Raw genomic sequence first — 16,246 nt, forward strand, 5'->3', positions numbered from 1 at the left:
TTGGTTGTAAAAACCAACAGCTTTAATTCAAAAGAGGTAATTTTTTAATAAAAATGTGTGTTTCAATTATATGTAAAAACAGTGAGAAGCCAGATTAGATTTGTTACCCTCAGTATCATTATGATTGTCAGTAGCAGAAATCTCTTCATTGTTTAAATGTTCTCTTTTCTTTGCGTTAAGGGATTTTTCCAATGTTTTGTATTTAGCCAGTGCCTTGCTGCGGGATGCGCTTGAAAAAGGTTTAGGAGGAACTACTTTGACTACGCACAAAACAGTTTACAAGTAATGGGTTAGGGGCCAAAGAGAAGGATAAATAATGTTATCAAGCTTAAAAATGACTCAATATTTAGTTATTTTCACAGTGCAGGCTGAACTGTATCACACATAATTAGACAACTCCTCTAAAATATAATGTACTTCTTTGGATTTAATTTTGCTGGATTAACAAAAAGCATACACGCTTTTGCAAGTAGCATTATATACCTCCATTCTACTTGAAACCTACCCAATCTAAAAAATTAAAAAGTAAAACGTTTAAGCACTCAAGTAGTTTGCAGTGCAAATTATCAAAGTGACTATCATTGGTTTGCCAAAATTAGACTGAATGTTAATCAAAACACCACCAGTTTCCATATTTATTTCTGAAATACTTTAACAGAACTTAGTCAATTTTTCAAGACAGATGGAATGGCTCAGATGAAAATCCAAAAGTCTAAATTGGTGACCTGCAACAGTAGAGGGATTGGACCTGATGGCTCTCTTGGCCCCTTCCATTTCTACTATTCTATGATTCTAAATGTCAGTATCAGCATATCACATTTATAGATTAAACTCTTTTTAATTGACATGCTTCCAATGTTCCAACAAGCTGACATGCCCTTCTGAAAAATTCAATCCACTAATATATTCTGAAGCAGTCACATGATGACAGAAAATACAGAAAAGGCTATGAAGCAAAGGGTTGGATCTGAGTTTACCTGTGAGCTAAAACTCTGATTAAGGAAACTAAACCTAATTATGTTATTCATACAAACAGCAGCATGCAACTTGCAGAATATAGCTAAAATTACATATATTCTTAATCCATATTTCAGGACAAAGGCCTCCCAAGGAAAGCTCTAACATATAAACTTACATTGTATGAACAATGTATTTGAAAACCACAAAACAATTTATAAATAAAATTAGAAAGTTGCAAGAGCCAACAATAATATTAAAACAAGTAACAGAAAGGGCAACAAAAACAATAGATTGAATCCAGTGGTGTCATTGCATTAGAGAAACACTTCCACAGGGGGAAACAGGAGGAGTTGATTCCCTGCCCTGTCAGCAGACCCTCAAAATCTGTTTGAGGGATGAGAAGCTCTTTGGAATATGATTTTTGGGTGGCACAAAGGACTTCTATGGTTGAAATGCAGAACATGCTAGGAGGAAACCCTATATAGCCTTCTGGGGCACATTTAAAGGCCATCCTAGTTAGTGTCAACTCCCGGTGAACTCCTGAACAGCACACTTGGCCCTCCAAGAAGGAACATAATAATCTTTCACAGTGCTTTCTGACCACAATCCAGCTAGATGGTCAAGAAGAACATGACTGCTAATCGTATCAAGGGTACAAGAGAACCAACAGGGATGTATTAGCCATGGTTTAAGTCATCAGGCTCTGATATTGCAGGATTCCCCCCATCTGATTCTGGCCAATTCCCTTTTCTATTACAGCCATGTACAATACAACGCACAATGGTCAGTAGATTCTCTTAGTCCTCTGGAAGGATTTTAAGTAGGTACAGGGAGTATCAGGGGAAAGGAACTTGCCTTCTACTCATGCACCCAATGGACAGAACCCATAGATTACTTTTTAAGTGAATAGTATTCTTCTTCAAATAGTGGTAAAAGTAATCTAATTAAACAAAAGAGATTATATTTATACTAAGCCAAGCTTACAATTGCAGGATAGCATTCAACCATCTAGTGTTTATACTGTGAATCTGTAACTTTACAAACTCCATCTCATTCAAAGGAAAAGTTGGAATTCATATAAAACTGGAACACAATAGTTCTGTGCAGCCATTCACTCCAATGGTACAACAGAGAAAGTCTGATTGAACTCTCTGTCTCACTGCAGTGCACCAGTCCAGGTCCCTGCAACATTCATATAATGAATGCCATGTTTACATAGTCTTACATGCATACCACACAATCAGATGAGCACTGATTACACATTTGTTATACGACAGGTCTCTATGCAAACATGTGTTGGAGACCAGATCCAGGTTGAGATTTCTTAATCTCAATTCCTTATTAAGCACTGAACTATACATCTACATGGGGCTCATGAAACAAAGACAAATTACAGAACTATTCAAACTAGCTCAACATATTTTATAGGAATTTAAAAACTGCTTATACTAAGTGAAAGCAACTAGATCCCTTTGAAATGGAATCCAGAAAGACAGCCTGTAAACTGAAATAAAATAAATGCCCTAACATTAGTTTTCCAGATTTCTAGACAGGCTGTTTTTCTTGTCCTTCATGGAGAGGCCTTGGACTGGGCCCTTCTACATGCAAGATAAACCATCAGTTTTTACCAATTTGCTTTTGTTAGTGTGTGTTTTCTAATTATTTTTGGCAACAGCACACAGAATTACAAAAGCCATCAAACCCAAGAAACACATTATTACTGAGGAGGGATTGATTTTTACTTGCAACACAAAACAACATCAAGCTGCTAACTACCAACAGAAATTTAATCTAGTACCAGACTGGTTATTTGAAAGTAGTATCTTCTTTTCACCATCTTCAACCATTTCATCTTTTTCTTCAACAAACTTCTTCTCATTCCTTAGTTTGATAAACCTGTTTGTCTTAGGAACTTAGGGAAATCCAGGGAGCATATAGCACAGAGAAAAATATGCAAGAGTGACCAAAAAGTAAAAACAAAGCTGTCCAAAAAGGATTTAATTAAAGATCAAAGAAGACACACTGTCTAGATAACTTTGTTGTTGTTTTAACACACTGAGCATGGATTGGAAAGTACCTTGCTTAAAAACAAAGCATCCAAGTATACTATCACAATAAGGTGGTATAGATTCCTTTCTTACTGTCGTAGAGAATAATTTCTTCAGGATCTGGTCAGTGTGTGAATAGGAGCTATTACATCCTCCATGCAGCCACGTAAGTGGCTTGTTTATTCAGTCTTTTGCAAATTAATCTCTTCTTAATCTGAAGCCAATAACATTATTTGAGTTATCTCACCAAAGTTCACTTCATTAGACTACAGTGTAATTTTGCTTGTTTTCTATTGGAGCGCTGGCACCAACATTAAGGAGGCTTCTTAAAGGTATTTCTCCAGAAACAAAACAAAACTAAATGAAATATCTCTGGGTAAGTAATCTGGCAACCTTGACTTATGCACATTAACCTATTTCAACTTTCCACCAGCTGTGGAAGTTCTGCAATGATGCTGGCAGATATTGCTATCAGTCAATGCAGAGAGAGAATAACAGTAGCAATGATAATGATAATGGCTTTTTTGCTCATGGAATAAATAAGAGATTGTGTAATACAAAACCACCATGCTGTTTAAAATTTGCTTACATATTCCACTGGAATTTTACTGACTATAGTTGAACTAATGTGGTGTTGACCATCTAAGTGTGTCACATACGCAGGGCAGTCCAAAATCTAAGGCTGTTTCAACTAATGGGTTTGGATTCAGAAAACCTGTGGCTTGCGTCCCAGCCACATGTTCCCACTGGCAGAAGGAGAGGTGAAATTTTAGCAGATTTTTCCTTCTGTTTCCATCTGAAAATAGGTTCTACATAGTTGGAGAACCATCCAGAAATGTATGGGAGATGACACCAAGAATTGCAGGGGAAGGGTGAACTCATAAAAACTGCTGATTGAGCCAAGAAACTTTCATGAACTTGCATTTAAAGAAGAGCAGGTCTACATCCAGACCATAGAAAAGTAGATCATACAGCAGAAAGCGTAGTGGCACCTGAGTCCTGGACATCTTTATTTGTTCTATTAATTTGAAATCATCATATGTCAAAATATGGGTGCTTAGGATCACAGTCCAAAAGCTGAAAATACTGCAGAACTGGATTTAGAGTAGCTTCATATAAAAATATGGGGCCTTTATATAAAGACTTTGCACAGCAAACTTACTTCTGCAAACTGAGTAAAAGAGAGATTTTCAGATTTGATGGAATGTTAGTGGCATATCTGGTGAAAATAAACCAATGTTCATCTCACAGTTGTTATATGAATATCATTTGATTTCCAACAATTCTAAAACTTATTTTGCTCTTCATACTACTTGTTCCTAATTTATAGCCAGGTTTGGCCAAAAGATGGGATGAGAAACTAACCATTTATCATATAGCTTCTGCATATGTGCAGGAACTGTAGTATTACAAAAATATTGCATAATGATGAAAACACAGAGGAACAGACAATTGCTTATCAAATATCTGGGTCTGTAAAATTTCCTTTGGATAGAAAATGACAGAAATATTCAAATAATTCTTGTGTTTTACAGCAGAGGCACTCCACAATTTGCCCAATCTTTCTTTATACTATCCTATGCTAATTCAGCTCCAAAAGAATATATGATCAAAAACAATGTGATCCTTTCCATATTTATTCATAAGGAATTTCTACTGAACTCAATGCAACTTAATCCCAAATAATTATGCTTCAGATTGCAAGTGTATCCTCTCATTTTTGCTATCTGGCAAAATCTAAATATAGAAGTAAATAAGGAAACATTATTCATGTACCTTGAAAGGTTCCAGAAGAAAGCAGGAGAGTGTTTCTGGAATTAACTGGAATTTCTTTTGGATTTCTTAATTATTAGCAGAACCAAGAAGGAAAAGCTAAACTAGTATACAGCATAGAAGTGTGACTTTGTACTGTAACCCATATTTCCTAGACTTTCAACTGTCCTTGTTCTGAAAGTGATACTGAAAAGATACTGTCTTGAACACTAAAATAATCTCACTAAATGAAGCTCATGGAAGATGTGTTTCCTCTCCTCACTGTAGCCTTCTGCACTACACCCCACATTGTTCAGGAAAGGCTGACCCTCCAGAAAGGATTTTCAGAGGGGATGACTGCACAGATGGCTGCAGAGGGGAAGAGTGAATAGGAAACTTGCCTTTTCTATACTTTATAGGATCTAAGAAATTAATCTTAATCCAGAGAACCTGTTATGTAGGAATTCTTGCAGTGCTGCTATTTTCTCAAGTTTGTGCAAAATCTTGCATTCATAGCATTCTGGTGTGCTTATGGAAGGTTATTTCATACACAAATGTGCACACTGGTTCCACTATTCATATTTTGTATTTAAGAACATAATTTTCAAAACTGAAAATTATCTTGCAATATGAAATGCAGTCAGTAGTAGAAAAAGTACCAGGAAAGCTGTTATTGACACAAAAGGACTTGACTGACACCTTGTGGTCACAAAGAACAGACACATTACATCAAATTGAATTTCATACCATCATCTGAATCTTCCTCAGATATCCACCATGGCACAGAATGCTTCTTATGCCTAGCCTGTCCCATAGTCTCAGGAATACTGGATTTTTTCTTTGGTTCATTTCCAAGTGAATCATCTGAAAGAGACTGAATCAGAAAGAGAATAATTTGTGCTCTTTGGGTTTTTGTTTTTTGGTCCCTATTAAAAGTGCATGGTCCAGCCTAAGTCCCACTGAGTTTAAAGAGAATTAAGTATGTGATGTTTATCTTCAGTTAGCAGGTATATACATGGGTATACACTTTGTGGGGATGCAAATAGTGCAGTCATATTGCAAAGAAATGAAAAAATAACCTGTGACAATTCTATGCAAAGCTTTAACCACAGGTTACATTCATGTGGCTAGTACTGATGATAACACACAATTGTATCAGCTGGCAATGTCAAAACATATGGGTGAGAGAAGGATTTAATGTGTTATACCTCCAACAGTTGTCTGCGTTAGATAAAAATATGCTATTAATGATGCTGTGGTGTCCAATATACTGGAAACATTATTTGATTGAAACAGACATAACTTAAGATCTGCTAACCCTTCCAAAATAAATGCCAATGAAGCAATCCATTGAAAGACAATCCAGTCTGTTATTCCATTCTTGCTTAAGACCCTGTGTACCATATTTATTCACTAATAAGTAATACTTACAAACCAAAATCATTGGTCAATACAGCTGTTTAGCCTTATTCGATACTTCCAATTTTGCCCTGGAAACTGCCAAAAGGATCAAATTGTAATTGATCTGAAAGTATAAACACCCCTCCAACTGCTGTAACTGTGGGAGGTATACTATCTGTTTTGGCATAATGAGAGCCCAATACAATTTATCAAGGTAGAGGACCCAAATCTGTAGATTCCAAAACTGAAGGGCAAGTTTAATCAAAGTGGGAAAAAAAGTCTAGTCAACAAATAGGCCTGATTTGTTGGAAGTTACATCCTTTTCCAAGATGTTTGTGGCTGAGCTAAACCCCACAGAAATGTATGAAACAAAGCATAATGTTCTTGAAAATACTTGCCAGGTATAACTAAAGAAATGTCTTGTAGAACTAAACAATTTGAGGCACTACATTATTTTTGAGTTCATTTACCCTACCCCATAGACTCAAGTTTAAAGATGCTCATCTACTAATGTCCTGTAAGAAAAAATGTTTCATTTATGAACTTACTGGAATTAAGCTTAATCATCTGAGACTTATCTGTATGAATGATATTCCCAAATGAGTAATGAATTTTGACTTTGACTAGTAAGTTCATTAGCCAGACAAACAACCCAAAGTATCAGTCATCTGCATCTAAGTTGGATCAGATGATTAGGGTTTCAAAAGAAACAATAAAAATGGATTCTGAAGAATTAAGCACAAATCTGTGAATATCAGGATTCTGTCAAATAGCACACACCAGGTATTCCAAACAGAGGGCAAACAGCAACATTTCTGTCTCCGTTTTGTACCTTGTCCAAATAAAAAGAAATCAGACAAAAGGTTTTTAGTCCAAACTCTAGCTTTTGGGGTTGAATATAGAATTCTGATTTAAGAAATTCTACATTAAAGTCAACATTCTAATAAATGTTGTCAAAGGCCTTTTCTGCATCTAGAGAACAATAATAGTTGTATCTGTTTGGTCCTTATTGAGTGCTACCAAGTCAACAACCAGTCTAAAATTTTCTGCCCCTGTCTATTTTTCATAAACTCCACTCAGACTGGCTGGACTATTGTAATAGCTTGTTGCAATCTACTGGCCAACACCAATGTTAATATTCTTAATGTGAACATTGATTAGTAAATAGGCTGATAATGCAATAGATGTGATCCCTAGCAATCACAGAAATATATGCATCACTGAGTGCTGACAAGACAGCCTGATCTGAATGAAAAATAAGTTACTTATAAAACTTTGGAACGAAATGCTGGAGAAGGTTTTATATCATTCAAATGAAAATCCATCCATCCCAAGTGATTTTGTAGTTTTCTTATTAGTTATTGCTTTGTGAATTCCTCAGTAGTCAAAGGTGTCATAGCCTTCATGAAGAATGTAACTGGGAAAGACTGACATGAAGAAAAAAAACACTCGTACTGCTCTGATATTTCACTAACTCTATTATATACTTCTGAATACAATTTTAAAAATTGGGAGTTTTATATTTTCAAGAGAAGTACATAGATTGGCACTCTCATCTTTAATAGCCAGCACAAGGTTGGGAAAAAGTGAGCTAAAATTCATGTGGGAAAGCGGACTAGATGAATATTTGTTAATTCTATGGACCTATTTGCTAGACTGCTATACCCTTGCAGTACAAGAACTAAGCCATTTAATTTGTGTAAGACCTATACAGGCATATTTCATACACTGAAATCACTTCTACTTAGGAAAATGTTTGCAATCTACACATATATAGATCACCATTTCCTTTATTTATATCCTGTCCTTCCTCACCAAAGAGCCTAGGGCATACTCAAACAACATTAAAATCTTAACTCTAAAGTGCAATTAAATGAAACACAATACAACTACAGCAACAACACTTGCCTATATCCCTACAGCTTTCACAAAATGTCTAAGTGTACAACTGTTGCATACAGAGACAGTTCAAGCGTAACATCAGCCAGTGAATTGCAAATCCATACTTTGTCATGAAGTCTGAACCAACACTATATAATAACATATGGTGTATGACTGGCCAGGAACTTAAGCCATGATTTGAAAGTGTTTTTCTGTTATATCCATTCTGACAAATCATAGTTTAGAACATTGCTCCATATTTGAAAGCCGTTGCTTTGGATACCATCCATGGAATCTCAGAGAAGGTGCGGGGGAACAAGAAATCAGCATAAACCATGTGTTGCCTATATGTTTAGTGCACAATCATGGTTTGGAGCCTAAACTATGGTTAGTGCAAGCATGACCTAGCCTTAGATCTAAACCAAGCCATAATGATTTAAATTAAGGTTTTACACTTTTCCTGGAGAGTTTTCCCCAACCTACTACTCTTCAGATATTTTGGATTTCAACTCCTATCAATCCCAGCTACAATGGCCATTGGTCAGGAATTCTGGGGGTTTCACTTCAAACATCTGGAGGATACAGATTAGGAAAAACTAGTCTAGTAGTAAAAAAACAAAACAACAGAATATATGTTTAACTCTTCCAAGTTGTTGAACTACCCAGGGAAAGCAGATTTACTTCTTTAATATAATTTTAATATATAGCCTATAAATAAAATAGTCCATGTTAAGTTCTGTTTTCTAAGGCACAGACAAGAATTAATGCAATACCAATGCCCCAAAACAACTGAGTTGGGAGTTATTGACAGGTGTTTGATGCATGTTCTGTTATCACTTGCTATTTCTTTTGTAAGTAACTGCATTTTCTGTTCAACAAGTGGGACTTGGATGATGCTGATACCCCTCAGGGTATTGTAACTGAAGAAACTGAAACCTCCCCAGATGTTGTGACTGAGATCTGGAAACCGTCTATGTCCAGCCATCTTGTCAACTTCAAATAGAAGAGTAACAGCTGGGGAAGGAAACATTTACAGAAAACTTGCCATTACAGTTCCCTGAAATATTAATTGTCTGACCACTATTGAAAAGGGAACGACTCTCCAGGTCTTTCTAAATGTAGCATTCCAGTGCTAGTTTAATGAACAAAGTTTGTATGTCCACAGAAAAATATAGTGTACACAGAGCAGCTAGATAAAGGCAGATATTTCTTATTAGTAAGTCAATATACAGTGATAGTGTCAAGAGCTGCGGTATGGGTGGCAGGAGTCAAGACAGAGGGACTGGGACAAGGGCAACAGAACCCAGGGCGATACAGAGTCCTAAGTCCAATAGCAAGGTTCGATAGCAAGCCCAAGCTGTAGTTAAAGAACAGGCCAAAGTGAGAACCACAGACATGTACCGGGGAAGACAAGAACATGGACATTAACAAGCCCATGGTTGAGAAGCAGGAGGACAAACAGTGGTGCAGGTGCTTGAGACAAAGCAGGGCCAGGAATAGTGAAGGTGTGGCAAGGAAGGCAAGGCCTGTGCAAGAAGGAAGACCTGTGCTACTGAGGCAGCTTCTGGAGAGAAGAACTTGCCCTTATATACCTTGTCCCTCAAGGCTCCCAACTTTCACTTATCAGGAGCCTCCAGCAAGACCTGAAACAGATTCTACAAACACTTAGATGGGTATTCTTGGCTCTGGCCAACAGATGGAGTCCACTGCAGCTCAGATACTGACGGACAGGAATGTTTAAAAATTCACATGCAGTAATAGTTAAATCAACCAAGTTGCCTTATTAATGATGTACACTAATAACATTTTGAATACACGAGTGTTAAGACCCAGCACAGTTAGCCGTGAGTACAAGGTCATCATCAGCACAATACTACACACTGTAAATGTGAGAGTGAAATTCAAACTAGCAAATTCAGTATTTCACCAAAAACATAAGCTTACTCCTCATTTTTGCCCTGCTATGAATAATCTGGCTGCATTAACAACCCTGATGTGGGGCACTGATTTCCAAAACAAATAGGACTGGATGGCTAAAAGCAGAAGGCTTGGCCACAGCCCTACCTGTTATCTGTCAAATAATAAACACCCAGGCATACATGCATGCTCCTTCCCCACTCCACTACAAACACCCCCTCACCCCCAAAATCAAGCACTCCAAGGGTTCCTGTTTGACCAACCTGGGTGCCTTAGATGGCCATGCCCTGTTCCCCTAACCCCCTTCCTTCTCTCCAACTACCAACTGTTTGGCAGTTTCCTGTGTTTTGTGAAGTTTATCATCCATTTTAAAAGATGAAATGCCTCTCCTAAGGTTTAGTACTGGAAGTAAGACCTTTAACCTAAAATATCAGGTTTTAAGCTGGTACCTTTGCTTTTCTACTCCACACCTTTTACATTTGGCTCTGTTAACCAGTTAAATGCAGCCTGAGACATTCTCCGAAACTGAATTCAGTCCTGTGATTACAAGAGTTCTATATTCCTGACACATATACACAAAGAGAAAGAAACTGAGAATGCATCGCTCTTCCCAGTAGGGCAAAGCTCAAGAAACCAGGCTTCAGGTTGGATGTCAGTAAGTGCTTCCTGATGGTTAGAACCCCTTGAATATGGAATGGGTTTCCAAGTGAGGTGGTTGAGGCCCCATCAGTGAGGGCATTCAAGGAAAGACCAGACAACCACATGTTGGGGATTACATGAGAGGAGCTGGGTGGAGCCAGGGGGTGGGGGTCAGATGGCCCAGGAAGCCGTTCTGACTTGCTCTGTTTCTATGTGACGGAATGGCAATAGTTATAAAGTACATGGCCGTGATTAATGGGTAGATGCACATATACACTTGCCTCAGAAGAATAAAATGCTTACAGAATGAACTTTATCCATATGTCAACTGAAGGGAAGCAACCCTGCTATGGCTGCTAAACACTTTCTCCAGCTTTCATGTCTGGAATTATGCCTGAGCTGTCTCAGTATGTGACAACTGCAGTTACATGATTTGTGCAAGCAATGAGCATATACATTGAAGGATTTCCGCAACACCTTGTGTACATGCTCAGATTGTAAAATAGCATGACTATTTGAGCACCAATATTCCAATGTAGTCTTACTTAAACCTATTCTCCTGAATGGGATTTCTGATTTGATTCTTAAACAGGGAAAATTCCATTGGTTTTGGATTTTTCATTCCAAGTAATTAAAGACTGAGCCCTAAGTCAACATGAATAATAAGCATTTATGTGGTACATTTCCAGTGGTCAAAGAACTCCAACTACATGGTCTCCTTTAGGTAAGCTGTGGATTAAACCATAATAAAGCCAAATATACAAGTTCTGAAGTGCTGATTCACATATCAAATACAGCATTTTGATTAAAGATAGCCAGGATACAGTGCAAGGTAAATAGAGAAAACTGGAAAAGTTTGCTCTGCATGCTGCTGAACATATTGAGGAACTCTCTTGATAAAGCTAGTGGCTGACACAAGACTAAGCTGCCTTCAGGAGCTGTGGACAATCTGGAAATGTTGAGAAATAGGGCAATGGCAGGATGGTATTAAATGTAAATGAAACGCTTAAAGAAAAACACACCTACCTCCTTCAAAAACTTTTCAAACTCCTCATCTGTGTCTTCTTCAGAAAATCGATGAGCCATAGTCAACAACTGGATTTAAAGTCCCAAGTCACTAAAATGACTAAATAAATACTGAAATGAAAAAGCAAAATGTAATTATTGCAGCATGGTACTTGAATTGAAAATGTATTACTCCTCATGCTCTTCATGCACATAATTTGACATCTGGCCCTAATACACTACACTATACTACACACATAAATACAAAAAAAGCCATTTTTAAAAGAAGTTTATATTCTGCAATTGTTAATGTTTGAACTGAGGCCAGGAATATAATTTCCCTAAATTCTTTTACATTTTAATCCTGAAGTCATTTTTGTCCAAGCATGTATGCCTTAAAATGAAAACTCTTCTCATCTAAGCTTCTAACTGTGGGATAGAATAGCCTTCCACAACCTTGTGCCCTCAGATATGTTAGACCATAATGCCTACCACTCACTGCCAATATGGTCATACTGTCTGAGGATAATGGGAGCTGCAGTCTGACACATCTAGAGAGCATTAGACTGTGGCAGAATTGGTTAAATATAAGCTTCTTAGGGTGCTAATATTTTTCCTTACATTACTCTCTGTAAAGCACCATGACTACTGAGGATCCCATATAAGCAGGCAGGCAGGCAAGCAAGCAAGCAAGATTGGTTTTGTTCAAGAAGCCACCTAGTCCAAATAACACCACAAAAATAGTCCTTAGATTTAAATAATTACAGGCAGCACAGTACTACTCGGATATCTCATGATTTATTTTCTAGTTGTACAGTTCTCATATACTTTTGCATAGATCTGTAAAGAACAAAATACTACTTACTCTCATTACAAATATAAACACATTGCACAATTACCTGACAATGAAGAATTCTTCCTGTGCCAATACAAATGGATGCACACCACTACAGAAGATTTTCTGAAAGCAGTTCAGGATCCATGGGAAAATGTACTATATAAATATAAAGTAGAGAAGATTAGATTTAATGTGACATTTTAAAGTACTTTCAAAATGACAACTACCTGCACGAGATGTTCTCAACAAATTCCAATTTCTCTTTCTCATTGCACACCTGTTACATACACAACACATTAGTAGAACAAGAATGAGTGCACAAAATAAAATAAAATAATGTCACGTAAGCCCATGGAAACAGTCTCAGAAAAGATTATAAGAAGATTACAAAGGCTACTTCTCCTGACACGTAATCTAATCTGCCTTTTTAAAGGGTACAAGAAATGATAACAAATTGCTTTAGTGATAATGAATACAACTAAGTACAGCAATATTTTATAATTTTGAGGTTTTGCAAAGAGAAAAAAAGCAGTTCTCTTCATAAAATAAAACCTATATAGTGTACAGGCATTTTCCCCACATCTTCCATAGCCAAAGCTATCTGGGCAATGAACAATTGTAAATACAATAAAATATAGAATAAAGGAACAATATAACATAATTAAAAATTTTAAGCCAATATTTTTACAGCTAAGCAGCTAAAACCAGACCACACTGCTAAGTCTGCTAAAAAAAAAACAACAACAGCTAGCAATAATCCCTGTGTGCTATTTCAAGTTGGTAAATGCCTCTCAGTTACCTGGAGCTACAAAAATGGTAGGTAAAGTTGGAACGAGGTGCACCTCAGTCAGGAGGTTATTGTATAATTTGGGAGCTGCCACACAGAAGCCCCTCCTTGATGCCACCAGCTAAGTTTCATTTGAAGACAGCATTCAAAGGAAATCCTAAAATGCTCCTACGAATGTAGTACAGTATCTATACACTGCACTCATATTTTGAGCTGAAAGCCTGAATCCAATGTTCTCCTAAACCCGATTGTCCTACTGAAACTATTAAGAGCAAAGACGTTTGAAAATTTCAGCTGCATGAATCCAGTCCAAGGCAGACTGGACATTTATATTTATGTAGTTCTGAAGTGTATTAACTATGGGTGATAAGAACATCCTTGCTTCATTGGATCAAGTATCCATCTAGTTCAGCCTTAAACAGTAAGCAGTCAGATACCTCAAGGTTAGAGAGCATAGAAGCAGTACATAGTTAAAGGCTATTTCCTCTTGTATGACCCTGATGTTCCTGCCTCAGAGATATAGAATCCACTAGTTACCATAGCTAATAACTGGTAATAGATCAATGATTCATTATTTGTTGATTCCCTTTCAAAGCTAGTAATTATGGCCATAAAGTGTCCTAGTGAAGCCCCTAAGTTAAATATGTCATTGTACATGGTATCTTGTGTTGAACCAACTACAAAGCATTAGGCAAGCTTACATCTGAATATCACAAGTAAAAAATACCTACAGTCTTTCCACTATTTACAATTTTATGAACCTCAATAATGTTCACAAATTGCATTTTTTTCCTTTATCAAAAAGACTCAAAGGCTTTAGCTTTTCTTTTGTAGGGAAATAGCTCCAATCTCTTGATCATTTTAGTTTTCATTTTCTATATTCATTTTGGACTGAAGTTATAGTTATCTAAACAGGAGATACTGATGCAACATGTACTACATTTAGCATCTTTGCTACAGGAGAATACTACATAACAGCAAAACAATATTTATTGCACAGCTCCTTTCCTAATTATTCTTAGCACTGTTGCAGTGCCTCATGCATGCATACTCAGTGCCACATAATGACCTGACATATCAGTGATCTTTCTACCATAGCCTCAAGTTCTTCCCCCCCAGGGTGCAATCCTAAACACACACACACACACACACACACACACAAGGGTATGACTCAGAGAACTCAGTGTGGCTTCCTTCTGAGTAAACAATTGCATCTTTTCTTCTGCCCATTCAAGTTGGAGAGTTTTCTTCAGTGTTCTTCACAGTCTACCCAGAACTAGTGAGAGTTAGGTATGGTGAGAGCCAGTGTGATTAGCACTGGTATAGGACTCAGGACAACTGGATTCAACTCTGCCATAAAGTTCACTTGGTGCCCTTGGGTCTGTCACTGTATTTTAGCCTACCTTACCTTTCAGCCTAAAAGGGTGATGAAAGGATCCAACCCCCCCACCAAAAAAAACCCAAACACCACCCTCAGTTTCCTCAAGAAATAGAATGCTGTTATTACTTTTATTGCTACTGATGTTACAACTATATTATGTTTTGATGTAAGCTACAAACTTGGTGTTCTTCATTGTTTCCCAGTAATTCTATTCCATGTACAATTGGGTGATTTCTTTTTAAGAGTGAAGCATAGCCAATGATGCGGATGATGGGAATTGCAGTTGCATAATATCTGGAGGGCCACATGTTCCCCAATCCTGTTTTAAGTCTACTCTCAATTTCCTGTTGTGCCAAATGACGTTTGCACAGGAACAGAACGGTGAGTTTAAAGAAATGGAATTGCATTTTGGTGCTCAGACCCCTGATTCCACTATGCCCTTGTCGCTCAGACATGGACACCACTGTACTGCTGACTCTGGTTTTGCGACTGAGACACATGCTTATTTATTTATTTAAAACTTTTCTATACCGTTCTCTTACCAAATAGTCTCAGGACGGTTTTACAATAAAACAAAGTAAAGCACAGCATCATTTCCATACAGTAAAACCCAAATAAAAATAGCGCGAAAATTAAAATTTTGTTCGAACTTCCCTTACTCTGGTTCAAGGCTTTCGTGATTCCTCTCAACACAAGTTTATGACTGAATTCCCCACCCCAACCCGTTCTTCTTGACAAATGGTGACGAGGCTGTGGGACTAATGCAGCTGCGAGCGGAAGGATGCCCTCAGGAACCGCGACAGCGGGACCGCTCCGCAAGCTCCAGGGAACGCTCCCACCTGCCCTACCAACCACAGGCGGCACGCGAGGCGACCCTGACCGACCTCCCCTCCCGTGGCGGACCTCCCACCTGCCTCCCACTGCAAACAAAAATGGGCGAAGGCATCCCTGTACCCCCTGAGGGCTTCCTGTACCCCCTCCTCGGACTTCACCTGACGAGCTGGAATCCTCCGCAGAAATCGCGGATTCCAATCGCAACTTGGTCCCACCGGCTCCCGGCGTCGGCAGGGAGGTTTCCTAGGAAACGAACGGAGGCCGCGGTAGCGAAGGCGCTCCGTACGGTGATAGGCTATTGCGTAGTCACGTGGGACAATTCCCGCTTTGAGAGGGAGAGTATGTGGTAGAAAAGCGTCTTCGTTTTCTGGTGTCACGTGGTAAGTACTACTGTATCGCTTTCCGTCTCTTCTCTCTCCGCCCGCCCTTAAAGCAATTCGCGCCTTCTTTCTTCGTCTACGGTAACGTCACTTTAGATGATGGGAAGGAGGGAGCATAGAGCACAGAGCTAGGTAACTTAGAATTGTCTGTATGGGAGAATTCCGGGTTCATATTAGAAAAGTCATTTTAAACGATCCCTAGAGCAAAAGAGCTGCTTCCATATATCAAAAAAACAAGCAGAGAGGCGTTGGCCATAAGCATAATTCTGGTTTCGATTATTAGCGTATACCTTTTTGTGTGCGTGCGTGTGCGCAATATGATCTTTTGGTTGGCCTAATAAAGACTAAGGGGTTTGAAATTTTAAGTCTGCACGCCTCCTTTCCAACTCGAAACCAGCGTCTTGCATACGGACTTTTTTTGAC

At 38.1% G+C, this 16,246-nt stretch overlaps 1 protein-coding gene across 2 annotated transcripts in view; it reads right to left on the reverse strand.

Annotated features, from left to right (window-relative positions):
* Positions 1-15,699, reverse strand: part of CEP162 (centrosomal protein 162) — a 58,211-nt gene extending 42,512 nt beyond the window's left edge. For both annotated transcript variants that reach the window (XR_006413905.1, XM_044422157.1), the window contains exons 1-4: positions 15,602-15,699; positions 12,503-12,597; positions 11,625-11,735; positions 5,508-5,634 (exon numbers count right to left, since the gene is read on the reverse strand). Coding sequence is in view for 1 of the 2 variants with exons in the window: in XM_044422157.1 (XP_044278092.1) it covers positions 5,508-5,634; positions 11,625-11,684 (187 nt within the window). In the remaining variant the exon portion in view is untranslated. The remainder of the gene's footprint in view (positions 1-5,507; positions 5,635-11,624; positions 11,736-12,502; positions 12,598-15,601) is intronic.
* Between the last annotated feature and the right edge of the window lie 547 nt (positions 15,700-16,246).

This window comes from Varanus komodoensis, unplaced genomic scaffold (genome assembly GCF_004798865.1).
Source record: "Varanus komodoensis strain SLA01 unplaced genomic scaffold, ASM479886v1 scaffold12, whole genome shotgun sequence".
Taxonomy (NCBI): domain Eukaryota; kingdom Metazoa; phylum Chordata; class Lepidosauria; order Squamata; family Varanidae; genus Varanus; species Varanus komodoensis.